This window comes from Numenius arquata, chromosome 19, assembly GCF_964106895.1.
Source record: "Numenius arquata chromosome 19, bNumArq3.hap1.1, whole genome shotgun sequence".
Taxonomy (NCBI): Eukaryota; Metazoa; Chordata; class Aves; order Charadriiformes; family Scolopacidae; genus Numenius; species Numenius arquata.
The window spans coordinates 1,523,419-1,538,480 of record NC_133594.1 but is presented as its reverse complement, the minus strand read 5'-3'; the positions used below and the strand labels follow the sequence as shown (position 1 = coordinate 1,538,480).

The following is a 15,062-nucleotide window of genomic DNA, read 5'->3' as shown; positions in this document are numbered from 1 at the left end:
ATGTAAGTGGTTATACCTCAAGCATCGTGTAACCTGTATTTTTCAAAATAATAAGCCGTGAGACAGCAGACTAACAACTCATCAAAGGAGAGTTGACTCAAGAGATCTGCGGCAGCGTACGAGGACGAGAAGAGGATGTTCAGGAAATGTCAAACCGTAGCACCGAGCGTGAACTGTGAATTAAATACACTGTTTTGTGAGCAGCTAGAACTCGCACACACAACTTGACCAACGGAGAAAGCAATTAATGACTCAACCGCGAGCCAAATACGTGGTTTCGTGAGCTCGGGAGACAAACAAGCTGGCAACAAATGGGACAACGGTTTAAGACTTAAGTTTGGACTTCCAGTGCCAAACTGGATCTTCCCCACAAGCCTCTTCCATCAAGTCTTCTGCTTATGACTCACGGCATGACGGCAACAAAAGAAAACTGCCAACGAAATCCTTTGCTGGATGAGGGCGTAGAATTGAGGAAGCCTGAAAGTCTCAGGCAGGAGAGAGAACCAGAGTCAGGGATGTCCCCAGGGAAGTGGTGGTGGGATGTGCCCACTGGAGTCTCAGGGGTGCTGATGGCAGCCAAGGCGGGAGGCCAGACAGACCGCCTAATATTTCTGAGTCGTTAAGGCTGCAAAGTTTTCCACTGAAATTAAATGCACGTCAGGGATGGGGAGAGAGAAGCAAGAGGTGATGAAACAGGCTGCTCCTGAGCACTGCTGTGCTGCTGCCCCCTACGGCAGCAAGAGTCCACCTCTGAGTAAAGACAGGCCGTGCCCCTCTAAACAAATAAGCACCATTTATTTCCCGTGACGCAGTAACAGGGGAACGCTTTCTTACCCACGGCAGTGAGGGCATGCTTGAGCTCCAGAGTAAAAGCCGTAAGCGGCACCTCTTCGGAGGCCGGCATAATCGCCACCGTGGAGAGATTGCTGGCAGGATTCCCGGCATCCCACTTGCTGCTCGAGCTGTGCAATCCCAGGGGGTGACCTGCAGGAAAAGAAAAAACACCTTGCCGTCAGCCAGCCCAGACAGCGAGGTGTCACGTCATCGTTTCCAACTGCCAGGCAGCCAGGAAAGCGGCACTGAATTCCTCATCCGACGGTGAGCAATTGAGGGAACTGGGCATGTTTAGTTTGGAGCAGAGGAGGCTGAGGGGAGACCTCATTGTCCTCTACAACTCCCCGAAAGGAGGGTGTAGAGAAGTGGGTGTTGGCCTCTTCTCCCAAGGGAATAATGACAGGAGCAGAGGAAATGGTCTGAAGTTGGGGCAGGGGAGGTTTAGATTAGATATTGGGAAGAATGACTTTACTGAGAGGGTGGTCAGGCACTGGAACAGCCTGCCCAGGGAGGTGGTGGAGTCGCCATCCCTGGAGGTGTTTAAGGAACGTGTAGACGTGGCACTTCAGGGCATGCTCCAGTGCCCGGGATTGTGGGGGTCATTTGTGTGTGTGTGGTTGGACTCGGTGATCTCAAAGGTCCTTTCCAACCATGATGACTCTGTGATTCCGTGAATTTAACACCCTCCACGGCACACAAAAGGGAAGAGTTCCCACATATTTCACCCGTAAGAGGATGAGGATCAGTTTCCATCGCGTCTGGCTGCTGACACAACACACCTGGGGAAAAGTCAGGCCATGGTAAAATATCTGGGTGCCAGGAACAGGTTAAATACAACATGCATTTACCTGACCTGCTGAGAAAGAGATGAAAAGGCACTTTGAATTGCTTTGAACGGCCACAACTTTGGAACAGACATTGATTTAGGCCAGGAGAGGAATTAGCTTAACTACCCAAACCCCAAAACCTTTTGCCAGTATCAAAACATTCCAAAAACTCAACATTCACTTTCTATGGTGTTCCTGATCAAGGACATAAATACCTGTTTTCAACAAAGTTCCCATAGGAAATGCGTGTCTCCACCTACTTTCACTTCTCTCTGAGATGGGAAAATGTGGAGCTTTACAGGGATGTGCTCAGGAGTATTAACATAAAACATGGAACCTCTGAAGTAGCTGTAAAGTGACTGTGGAAGCATCTCCAGTACAAGATGGGAAGCTGAGCACGGACAAAGAGATGGGCAGAGGAAAGCGTTTTTTGACGGAAGCATGCGATGCACGTGACAAAGATTAAGGTCCTTCTTGATGGCTTAGGACAGGAAAAGATCAGTCATCGGGGTGTTCTACAAACTCTTCTTTTTATTTTGATACTGTTTCTTTTCTCTTTAGCTGAGCTTTCTCAGACAACCTTACTTTGCTGCTAATGCCTATCAACTCCGCTCCAAGTACGCAATAAACTCATTGTCACCTGAGCTAGGATTCAGTGTCCTGCTTTTCACCCAGCAAAGGCCTAGGATGCACCATTAAGATGAATTCTTGCGATGGACATATGGAAATACTTGATTTACCATATGAAAACTCACTCAAAGTCTACATACAAGATCGACAGTACATTGCTGGACACAAAGAAATATCAGATAAACTTTTTTTCAAACATATTCAGCGATTGAGTTATTCATTTCAAGTCTTCTAAAATAGCTCTGCGCAGACCATTAAATAGTTTTTCCACTCTTTTTGGCCATCTTCAAGAAGATACCGTAGGTTCAAACACATTCCGCATCACTGCTCAGCTCCTTCATCTCCGCCAGCCTTTCCCTCCTCAGAACTTCAATGGTGAGTCTCTGATTGAACTCCTGTTACTGCCACTAATTGTCCTCCCGTTTTCTCCAGATGACATCTTGCCCTCTTTCCCAACCCCTGCGGGCTCTGCCTGAGGCCACAAAGGCATTTCAGCGCCCACAAAAGTTTCACTACAATTATCACCGGAGATTCACGTGCAGCTGATGGTGGACAGAAAGCTGAGCACGTAAAGAGTGGACCTGGAGATTCACTCCCCAAAACTGCCCCAAAACGTGAGAATTGACTACCTCATTTTCAGTCTCCTTGGAATATTTAAAAACAGCAAAAGAAGTAATTAAAAAAAAAAAACAAACAAACAACAGAATCACAGAATCACAGAATCTTCTTGGTTGGAAGGGACCTTTGAGATCATCGAGCCCAACCACAAAAAAAACCCAAAACAAACAAAAACCAAAACAAAACCCCAGCAACAAAAAAAAAAACCAAAAAAACCAAACCAAACACCAAAAATAAAACAAAACCAAAACCCACACAAAATAAACACCCACAACCACACCCCACACCCACCCACAAACAGACACAAACCAACCATCTCGGGCACTGGAGCATGCCCTGAAGTGCCACGTCTACACGTTGCTTAAATCCCTCCAGGGATGGCGACTCCACCACCTCCCTGGGCAGGCTGTTCCAGTGCCCGACCACCCTCTCAGTAAAGTCATTCTTCCTAATATCTAATCTAAACCTCCCCTGCCCCAACTTCAGACCATTTCCTCTGCTCCTGTCATTATTCCCTTGGGAGAAGAGGCCAACACCCACCTCTCTACACCCTCCTTTCGGGGAGTTGTAGAGGGCAATGAGGTCTCCCCTCAGCCTCCTCTTCTCCAAACTGAACATGCCAAAAGAACCTCCCGACACCCTCAGGAGTTAACGGGCATCTGTTTTCTTTTAAAAGCTGCTGAAGAAATTTTGGAGAATTCCCTCCTACTCGCTTCCCTTCCACCAGTGAACACGCTTTGTTTTGCCTCTGCCAGACACACAAAGCTCCAGAACCGATCCGCAGCAGCCCATTTCCTCCCCGACAATTCATTAGGATAATGCAAACACAGACACATTGGGTCGGTCTATATGCAGATGCCGCTCAGCACGACTATCCGATTCAAGCTGCTATTTCCAATTCTCCCTTTGAGCTCCCGCAAGAGATTTCAAGGAGATTTCACTGCTCATACGCAGCATCCCTTCTCTATCTCGGTTGCGGCTCGTTCCATTCCCACACTTCACCACGCTCCACAAAAAAAAAAAAAAAAAAAAAAGTAGACACACACATATATTTATAATAAAATCAGCATTCTCTTGTGACAACAGCTAAAATATTTAGCGACAAACTCTCTTTTCAAGTATGCATTTTCTGTTTCCAGATTTAACGATGCAAATCTGGCTTCAAGGAAGCACCGGCATCAATGGGAATAGTCCAGGAACGAGCCTTACCTCCCTGCTGAAGGCTGCCAAGAATCTTCTCGCCCAGCAAGTGAATAAGTCTAGTCACAACCTAGCAATGGGAGAGAGGGGAAAAGAAAAGAAACAAACATTCAGGCAGAAGGTACTAAATATAATGCATTTAAACAATTACTTTCAATTTTCTAAGATATTATCTCAAGTGGGACCACGCAGAGACAAGGGTTTATAACCACGGCTTCCTTCACGGCCGTGACCTGTGGTGACTGCTCATTTGTCTCGATTCCTTTTACCTTATTTTACTCTAATCTGGAAAAAAACAAGAAAACAAAACAAAACAAAACAAAAAAAAAAAGGCGATATTTAGCTCACTTTGGGAGGAAAAGAAAAAAATCCAATTATTTTGGGAAACAAGACAAATTGCATTTTCAGTTCTCTTTTCTCTCCGCAGGGCACTTGCAGCTCTGAGCCTCTGTCCCTGCCCGGCGGCTGTCGCTCACCTCCACCCTCTGAAGGTGCTCGAGGCTCAAAAAGGTTCAGTTTGGGCCCAAACAGATCTCCCCTCAACCCCACCCCACCCCCAGTTCTGCTTCCTCCTGACCCCGAGTGAATTAATCAATGTTTACAGTAACTAATTGAAGGCATCTTGAATAAAAGAGATAAATACACACTCTGAAACCCTGCAGCATCAGAACAAGGTATCTAAGAAATTGCTTTCCCCCTCAAACCACGTTTGTGTGGCACCTTTGAAGGGACAGATTATTTTCCCCAGCTTTTTTTTTCCCACAGGACTTACATCGACATAAACCAATATTCAAATAGCCAAGCACGGCTGAGAACTGACAAGCTTCCCTCCAACTTCAATTAACAATCAATAATTCCCCACAAGCAGAGCAGAAGGCTAATAATCACAATACCAAGGAGTGACAGACTTAAAAAAATGCATGATTTATTCTGAAAAGCTCTGCGCAAATGTTCTACCCAATAAGGAAAAGAGATATTTAAATGCATTAAGAATTAATAGAGCAATCATTAGACACTCTCTCCCAGACAAATAATTCAAGGTCAAAATATCTCTAATCTGCAGGAGGACATGAAAAAAAAAAACCCAAAACCACAAGGAGAAAAGTTCTCCAAACTCTCAACAAGTTAAACAAGCAGCAAATGGCTACATTGGACTTTGGAGACAGAAACACACGCTGTTCCCATGAGAACAAGCACTTCAGGGCACATCTTTCAAATAAAAGACCGAGTAAGCACCAAGGCAGGTCAGTGTGCTCATCGGAATCACTTACGTATCCTGCTTTGAAAAAATAAAATAAAATAAAATAAATTGCCCTAGACTGAAACTCCACAGCGTTACTCAGTGTCAGTAGTTCCACAGGGTCTGGAGGAGGAGGGGAGAAGCACACGGGAGGCTCCCAACACGGCGTGACCTCGAGTGGAGCGAGGAGGAAGAGCTACACAACGTTATTTGAGCAACTTCTGTCCCGTAGTCGTAACTGCAAGGTCTTAAGGATGCCCCATCAACGGCCTCCTCAGTGAGCCCAGGTCGACTTCTCCAACGTTCCTCTTATTTGCACCAACAGTGGACACAACCGTCTGTACCCGCTTCACCGACAGCACCGACCCGGCACAACCGCGGAGTTAACGAGTGACGGTGGAACGAGGGCAGCTCCCGACAGCAGGGGAGCTCCCAGCCGCCCTCCTCATCCAGGAACCCCAAACGGGAGATAAAACACTTCCCCTTGTCCAACAAGAGCTGAAGATCACCCAGCCGACTCGTTACCACTTTAGTAACACCAGGATCTATGGTTCCGGGATCCAATTAATCATAGAATGGTTTGGGTTGGAAGGGACCTTAAAGACCATCCAGTCCCACCCCCTGCCCTGGGCAGGGACACCTCCCACCAGACCAGGTTGCTCCAAGCCCCCTCCAACCTGGCCTTGAACCCCTCCAGGGATGGGGCAGCCACAGCTTCTCTGGGCAACCTGGGCCAGGCTCTCACCACCCTCAGTGAAAAATGGCACTGTGTGTAGTACGGAAAATTACCCAAACTACAGGGAAGCAGGGTGGGAAAGAGGGAATTCTTAATAAAACTTACGAGGCTGCTTGTCCTTCCCAAGGGAGACAACCTGCCTCTTGAGAACGTTCGTGTCCCCAGCTCCCATCGTTCACCCAACAACCCGTACCTGCACACCAGGGCTTTCCTTAAGCAGTTTCGGAAGGTGTTATGAACACTTTACACTCCTGAACCACTTTAAAAGTCAGAATTTTAATTACTTACTAAAAACCATCTCCTGTATTTATAACTTTTTCCACTTTACAGGCATCTCAGGAGAGCTCCAGCTTAGTTAAAGAAAACGTCCAAGGTTAATGACGGAACTAAGAATAAAAGCTATTGCTCTCATTTTCCAGTTGGCTGCTCCTGTTACCAGGAAATATTATTTGCCTTGTTTGCTAGAGCAAACCTTACAGCCTCAGTACATATAGATATGGAAAAATTATTTCCCCGGTGACTTTGTAAGACAAGCAAATTGCTAACCATAACGGGATGAGTCACTCTGTCGCAGTCATGGCAACGTCGAAGGAACATCAATTTGGGATCAGAGCTAAGAGCTGGCCTGAAATTTCCTTGGAGTTTTATGTTATGTACCCTAAATTTTCTTTCACAAAAAGGCAATGTGTTCCTCTGAAAGGGACCCGTCCGTCCGTCTGAGGGAGAAGCCAATATAAATCACATTTCTTCATCGACAACAGACCCGAGCGTCAATGACTGACCTGACCCCGTGGCTGAGCGGAGCAGCTCCCACCAAATTCACTCCAACAGGGAGAATTAAAAAAGGATCACCCTTCGGGTTTCCAAACCCCTTTATTCCAACCTCTCCGGGAACAGGGCACAAGAAGAAGGAGCAGCGCGGCTCGACAGAGCCCAGGAGATGATGAGAAGGAAGCCAGGGGACCAGGATGGGACCTGGGGGGTGGGATGGAGGGGGCTGCTTTAGCCTGGGAAGAGGAGGAAGCAGAAATGAGCCCTGGGGCTGGGAGGGCTCGGACAGGGATTGCAGGGAAAACTGAAGAATTCTTCCAAGCATTCCTGGAAGAGAATGAGGCAGGAGAAAGGCAGAGACCGGGGCACTGGCAGGCAGGTGCCTCGGCACAGACGGCTGGGCAGGGATTCAGCAGGCGCTTATTCCCACCTTATTTAGCTGGATTTCGTAGGAAAAGCCCTGGAATTGGCAGTGAGGGTTTGGGCAGAGGGGGAGGCAGGAACTCTGGCAGCACTGACGGGAAAACCAAATTTAGCTGGAAGAAACAGTGAGTTTCCAGCCCTCTGGAGGTGCCACCCAGCCTCCACCACTGCCCCCAGCACCCGATGGACTAGGCACTGGTTTTCCAAAAGAAGGCAGGACTCCTACCCCTTCTCCCCAGCTTTTCCCGAGCGCCGTGCCAGCAGAGCGCTTCCCAGACATCTGAACACGCAGGACTGTCTCGTTGCCGCGGTGTCACCGTCGCCCAGGGCTAGACAGCCTTCACGGCACAGTCGGAAGCGTCTGTTGTGCTCATCCCTCTGGCACATCCCGGATTTCACAGCCTTTTCCAGCAGCCACCAGCCCTGCCGACACCCCCCCGCTCTCCCCAGAACCCAGCCCGCTGGCACGGCATCGCACCGCTCGGATTTAAGGTTTGAAGGAAAATCCTGCACTGCAAAAAGGTGGCAAGTTGGAGTCCGGGCTTATCCCAGAGCACCGGGAGGTTTCTCAATTAGGCGAGAATCGTTAGTTGCCTGCGAAGGAAATGCCACTTTTTGACCCCTTGTACCAAGGATGGAGCCAAACCTGCCCCAGTTTGTGAGGAAGTTGGATTTATCATCCCTCAGGATTAGAAACCAGTGAGCGGAGCCAGCTCGGTTAATCACAGTTAATCACCTCAACCCATAACGAGGAGCAGAGGCATCGATTAGGCGCTCCCGGCGCAGGTCGGGAGCAAACGGAGCGGGGCTGCTGGAACTGCCACAGCGCAGGTAAAAGGTGTCCTTGTCACACGGGGTGCACCATCCTACCCACCGCTGCCATCGCAGGCTGGGGGACAGGTCAGAAAGGTCACCAGGCTTTGCCAGAAACCCATATATATATATATATATATATATATATCTCCGCCTATAGGGGCTGGCAGTCCGAGTCTGGGCTCTGGAGCTGGGGAACCTGCCTTGGTTGTGAAGACCCAGGTCAACAGAAGAAGGTGAAGAAGGTCAACTCCCCAAAAAAACCCCAGCAAAACAGCAACCAAAGAAAAAACCCCAAACAAAGAGACAAAACAAAAAAAACCCCATCAACCCCCCCCAGAGCAAACAAATATTCACCCTCCTGAGCTTATGCAGCAGATTTTTCAGGCCAGAAAGAAGAAATCTAACCCCACGGGGCTAAAAAACTGAGCATTTCTCCACCCCAAAAGCTACTCGGGATCCCAGGTGCCTCAGTCCCGGTCTCCAAAAGCCCCGAAACCTCCCTGCTCTGCAGCTGTGAATTCATAAAACCTGTCCCAGAGCAGGACGTTCAGTTGAGACCCACATTTTGCAAGGGAAATAAAACGTTGCTGCTCCTCCTTCCCCCTCCTCCTCTCTTCCGATTACCGCACCGGAACAGCTCTGTGAAGGGCAGAGCGGGATAAAGAGCATTTCTCTCTCTGGAACGGTGTTGGAGAGCACTTTGCTCGGCACAACTCCACCGCCCGGCTCACCACCCACCTCCTCCGCTGCCTGGAAGCGTGTTGTCTTCCTGGCTGTGTCTCAAATCAGCTCCATCCCCAGTCAGACCCAGTCCAGCCCCAGCAGCCTCCAACCCTCCCCTCCAGCTCCCCCATCCTGAGTGGGAAACTCTGCTTCGGCATCTGCTACAGAGAAGCCTCTGGGAAACCATTAATTTTCCCTCTGCTTAACTAACGTTAAATTACTGCACAGCCCCGCAGCCTCGCAGGGCGAGGACCGAACTCCGTGTTCCCCAGGGGACTGCGTTTGCCTGCTTCAGGATGATTAATTTCGGTTTCAAAACGAACGTCCTTCAGCGATGGTGAGTAGGACTCGGGAGGTGACCGTCCCCCTGCACTGGGCACTGGGGAGGCCCCACCTCGAGGGCTGGGTCCAGTTTTGGGCACCTCACCACAAAAAAGCCATTGAGGGGCTGGAGCGGGTCCAGAGAAGGGCAACGGAGCTGGTGAGGGGTCTGGAGCACAAGTCTTGTGAGGAGAGGCTGAGGGAGCTGGGGGGGTTCAGCCTGGAGAAAAGGAGGCTGAGGGGAGACCTTCTCGCTCTCTACAACTCCCTGAAGGGAGGGGGTAGCCAGGGGGGGGTCAGTCTCTTCTCCCAAGGAACAGGCGATGGGACAAGAGGAAACGGCCTCAAGTTGCAGCAGGGGAGGTTCAGATTGGATATTGGGAAGAATTTTGACCTGGAAAGGGTTATTAAGCCTTGGAATGGGCTGCCCAGGGAAGGGGTTGAGGCACCATCCCTGGAGGGGTTTAAAAGCCGGGTTGACATGGTGCTGAGGGACATGGGTTAGTGATGGTTTCTTTTGTTGGTTTTTTTTTGTTGTTTTTTTTCTTTATCAGAGTTAGGTTGATGGTTGGACTCGATGATCTTAAAGATCCCTTCCAACCCAGACAGTTGTATGATTCTATGCTTCTGTGATGGGGCTGGGCAGGGTTCCAGCTCAGCACGGCCGGGTAGTGATGCTCCATCCTGCTCGGCCCGAGGTACCTTCTTCCTTCACGCCTACCGGAATTCCCACACCAAGCGGCTATAGTCACCCTGCAGCGTTTTATTTCCTATAATCCTTTAAAATACTTCAACCTATTATTCACACCGAGCTGATCTTCCAAGGCCGGGTTCTAGTTAAAGCTTTTTGTCCCTATTCAACTGTGACACCTAAAAGCTGCTTTGCAATAAGCCCTTTTGAAAGTGATTTTCATGAGAAGTCAGTTATGAAATAGTTTCCTATGGATATTTATTTCATTCCGGGAACAGTAGGGATTGCCTGGAAAACTGACTCTCTGCTGATAGATAACAAGGGTAACAAAAGCTTTTTCCCTTCTTAGCTAATTTTTAACCAACTGATTTAGAGATATCACAAAATCCACACCCGTATCCAAGTGCACAGCAACAACTAACTGATGTGAAAGGTTCTGTGTGGCACAAACCCACCTTTAGAAGAAGAGGAGGCACATAAAACCAAACCGAAACCAATACATTCATCAACCCTGCCCCACGCTGCAGAGGTTCAGGTTTAATTGTGAGCTATTTTAAATCTAAGGAACAAACTCCTACACAAGGAGTCGTCCCCTCTCGCCGGTGTCACAGAATCACAGAATCACAGAGGTTGGAAGGGACCTTTTAAGATCATCTAGTCCAACCAATGAAAAAAAAAAAAAAAACAAACAAAAAAAAAAACCCAAAAACAAAAACCACCACACACGCAACCCACACACACACCACCACACCACCCAACACTAATCCATATTCCCAAGCACTATGTCAACTCCTCTCTTGAATACCTCCAGGGATGGTGCCTCAACCACCGCCCTGGGCAGCCCATTCCAATGCCTGACAACCCTTTCAGTAAAGAAATATTTCCTAATATCTAACCTGAACTTCCCCTGGCGCAACTTGAGGCCATTGCCCCTTGTCCTATCATCTGTAACTTGGGAGAAGAGACCGACCCCCGCCTCTCTACAGCCTCCTTTCAGGTACTTGTAGAGAGCAATAAGGTCTCCCCTCAGTCTCCTCTTCCCCAGACTGAACAACCCCAGCTCCCTCAGCCTCTCTTCGTAAGACTTGTGCTCCAGACCCCTCACCAGCTTCGTTGCCCTTCTCTGGACCTGCTCCAGCACCTCAATGTCTTTCCTGTGGTAGGGGGCCCAAAGCTGGACGCAGTACTCGAGGTGGGGTCTCACCAGTGCCGAGTACAGGGGGACGATCACCTCTCGGGTCCTACTCACCACACTGTTCTTGATACAGGCCAGGATGCTGTTGGCCTTTTTGGCCACCTGGGCACACTGCTGGCTCATGTTCAGCCTGCTGTCGACCAACACCCCCAGGTCCTTTTCTGCCAGGCAGCTCTCCAGCCATTCTTCCCCAAGCCTGTAGCGCTGCCTGGGGTTGCTGTGACCCAAGTGCAGGACCTGGCACTTGGCCTTATTGAACCTCATCCCGTTGGTCTCAGCCCATCGATCCAGCCTGTCTAGATCCCTCTGCAAAGCCTCTCTACCCTCCAGCAGATCAACACTGCCACCCAGCTTGGTGTCGTCTGCAAATTTGCTGAGGGTGCTTTCGATCCCCTCGTCCAGATCATTGATAAAGATGTTGAAGAGAACCGGCCCTTCTTGTCTTCGTGTCTTCGTGCGGGTTCCTGCTTTAGGAACCCAGCCCCGGGTAAGGCAGGTGGGGAACAGCCCGACGTGTCCGTACGGACCCTGTACCGCCAGCAGATACACAGCCCTACACACCCCATCCTGCTTGTCCTTCCAAGTCTGCTCCGATCCTCTCCGGCGGATCCTCTCACATCGCCCAGATCCACAAGACCAGGATTCTCACACTCAACAGGACGGCTTGCGGGTACTTTCTCTGTCACTTTGAAGTTTCAAAACTAAGATACTTAACAGTTAAGCCTTTAAAACTTCAAATCAGTCATCCAGTAGGCCACCTTTAAATTAAATATGTTAAATAACAATTTACTGCTGCCTTCATAGCAGGGTATTATAGACCTTCACATACAGACGTGATTTAGTTGAAGGACACGTAAGAGGGCTTTCTACCACACAGGGACCCAACGTGAATAAGCAAGTGCAGAAAACAGGGCTGCCAAGGGTTTTCTGTTCTACAAAGTAAATGCAATTGGGGTAAAATAGTAATAACAGCCATTTTATCTATACAAATTCACACAATGGCAGGCTCCTTGCTGCAGAGCTCTTTCCAGCAGTTGCCATTATCCTCCACCAGCTTTCTTAAGGGTTTTTTTGAGGGACAAGGGAGGAGGAGAGGGAAATTAGATCATCAACTTGAACAGACCCGTGGCGTTATTGAAGCTTCCCGTGGCCCCAGACCAGATGAAACACTCCGCCCGCCACGGAATCGGGGAGGCGGGGGGCGCTCCGATGAAAACTCCCGACGGTTTGAGAACCGCCGTGACAAAGCAGATCTTAAATGCTCACTCGCAACGATTTCCGGCACCTTTACGGAAGAACTGAAGCTTTATCCCGGGGCTGTTTGAGCTTCCAATGTTTGTGATCCATTGTGTCATGAAGAAAAACGTCAGCCCCGCATCACGGCAATGACTGAGCCCCCGCGCCGGGCAGCACCAGCCCCTCACCACGCTCCCACCCAACGGCGTCTCCTTTTCACATCCTCTTCTCCCCCGGACAAGGAAAACTTTATTTCAAAGGGTCACGAGAGCAAATGCGGAAAAATCTGGAAGCCTGGCCTCTCCTGACCCATTCTGGGGCGCCACATCCAGCTGAAACAACGTGAGGCGTGACGTACCCGACATTCAAATATGAGAAAAAACTTCTTCCCAGTGAGGGTGGCAGAGCCCTGGAACAGGCTGCCCAGGGAGGGTGTGGAGTCCCCGTCTCTGGAGATTTTCAAGACCCACCTGGATGCTCCTGAGTAACATGCTCTGACATGCTCTGGGCAATCCTGCTTCAGCAGGGGAGTTGGACTAGATGATCTTTATGGTCCCTTCCAACTCTAAAAATTCAGTGAAATTCAGTGAAAATTCAGTACCCAGCGCCCGAGGGGAGCGGTTTGAAAAGAGGGCAGAGCCCCGAGCCCCGGGTGCGAGGAGAGAGCCCTCGGGAGGGCTCCTGCCGCTTCAGAGAAGCTCTGGCTAAAACACACCTACAAAGAGAGCAGGACTCGCTGTTCGAGCCGGTTCTGAATATCCTTAAACCCCAAGGGCAGACTTGGAGAATTAAAAGAAGGATGCAGAAAGACTCTGTGTTTTCTAGCACGCAAACTCCTGTCTTACGCTTCACACACACCCCCCCCAAGCTCCGCAGCGATTTCTCGGTGCGATTTCCATCAGCTACAGCAGGTCTAAATTTCAAGTTAGGATTAAAAAACAACCACCAAACCAAAAGCAATCTCGGCTCAGTAGAGGCAAAGCTGATCTGTGAAAGGCCATCCAAGCTGTGCGCTGCTGGTAGAACATCTCCGTAATCTGTTCACAAATTCTGCTGCTTCGAAACCGCTTTGCGGTGCCAAAAATCGTGAGCCGATTCTCTTGTCCTACTTTTCCCAACTGAAGGCAGGGACGGAAATAGAAAGAATCGATTCCCTTTCACTCCTGCATCTCTGAAAGGCTTCAGCCAGCACCAGAGAGGAGCACCGAGGCTGCCAGAGGAGCAAATGCTCTCGCTGGCCGAGTGCCCCGGTGGCTCTGGAGAGCTGTGGCCCTCGGGTAGGAGCGCCGAGAAAACGAGGGGGAAGTTTGGCACCGTGGACCACTTCCAATTGGGAACATCCAGGATGCTATATCCAGAGTGACTCCGGGCTGGGGTGCTCTCCTGAGAAGCCAGGAGATGTGGATTTGACTTCTGCAGGCTGAGCAGGATCCACAAGCCCAACATCTGTCACTTCTGGGCACATACTCTGAAATTTTGGCTGTTACTTAGAACTGAGATGAGCTTCCCCATGCTCACCCATCTGCTTCAGCCCTCAGAATAACAGCAGCTCTAGCGGGTCCCACCAAAATCCCAGCAGACCAGTGTCCTGCCTCCGACAGGACCACAGCAGATGCCCAGGGGAGAAGCCAAACCAGGGCGAGCACACGGTGCTGCCCCAGGCACCAGCTCTGCCGTCTGTCCATCCCAGCTCAAGGAACCTGAACTGCTTTAGGGACTAACGGAGCGTGATTTCCCTCACTTGATGCTCTTCTCATCAGCAAGCACCACCCACGTTTACAGTTTTCTTACCCATCAGGTAATATTTTCTTACAGCGCATTCCAGAGCTGGAACCCTCTCTGGATCATCTACAAACACACCACGACTGGTGAAAAGGTTGCAGGACGGAGACTCCCCACTAAACTCCTAGAATGAAAAGGTTCTTTTGCCCTTGTCATCTCAAGGGTAACGAATCGAGAGGATAACTCTGTCTCGGGAACTGCCCGGGTCCTGGCTGTTGGGGTTCACGCTCCTGAGGCTCTGCAGAGACTGCCAGGAGGAAGACGGAACAAAAGCAGTTCTCCCTGGAATCAGAGGGATTCCTCTGAACTCCCCTGGAGGGGTTCAAGGCCAGGCTGGATGGGGCTTTGAGCAGCCTGGTCTGGTGGGAGGTGTCCCTGCCCAGGGCAGGGGGTTGGAACTCGATGATCTTTAAGGTCCCTTCCAACTCTAACCATTCTGTGATTCTGCCATTCTAACTAAGGGAACGTTTCACCCGGCTCAGGGGACAAGCACCACCGTCTGATCACTGCTCCACCAAGTGAGACTGGTTCTCTTACCCTTCCCATCAGCAGGGGAGCATGTGTTTGACAGAGGCAGAGTTGCTTTTTGTTTTTTTGGTTTGTTTACTTAAAAGATGGTTTTCTGATCTGCAGAGGCCTGAGAAGGAGATCCCCCCCCGGCTGCCGAATCCCAAGCCAGCTCTCACTACCTGGTCAGTCATTTCCGAACTATTGCCCCTGCTATCCCTTCCTTACTTCTGGTTGGATGGGGAAAACCCCACCGTAAAGCCGGTGTATAAATCACTGCTACAGTAACAGGAGAGAAAATAAGGCCGAGAGAATTCATGTGGCCCATCCCTCTGCTCAGCACTAGGCACTACCTCAACCATAATTTTTTTAAGAGGTTATAAAAACGAGTAACAATCTTTTAGCCTTTCTAGGGAGTACAGTCAGCTTTTTCTCAATATCCAGCTGCTGCAATTCTAGGACATCACCATTTGCTCTATTCCGATATGGCGAGTAGTTTATGCCCTTGCTAT

The 15,062-nt window shown here is 49.7% G+C and overlaps 1 protein-coding gene across 2 annotated transcripts in view; it reads right to left on the bottom strand.

The window, feature by feature from the left end:
* Positions 1-15,062, bottom strand: part of PNPLA7 (patatin like domain 7, lysophospholipase) — a 146,928-nt gene that overhangs the window by 67,871 nt on the left and 63,995 nt on the right. The window contains exons 20-21 of one of the 2 annotated variants that reach the window (XM_074160969.1): positions 4,119-4,179; positions 835-1,005 (exon numbers count right to left, since the gene is read on the bottom strand). In XM_074160969.1, the coding sequence (XP_074017070.1) occupies positions 835-1,005; positions 4,119-4,179 (232 nt within the window). The remainder of the gene's footprint in view (positions 1-834; positions 1,006-4,118; positions 4,180-15,062) is intronic. The other variant, XM_074160970.1, reaches the window with a different exon arrangement.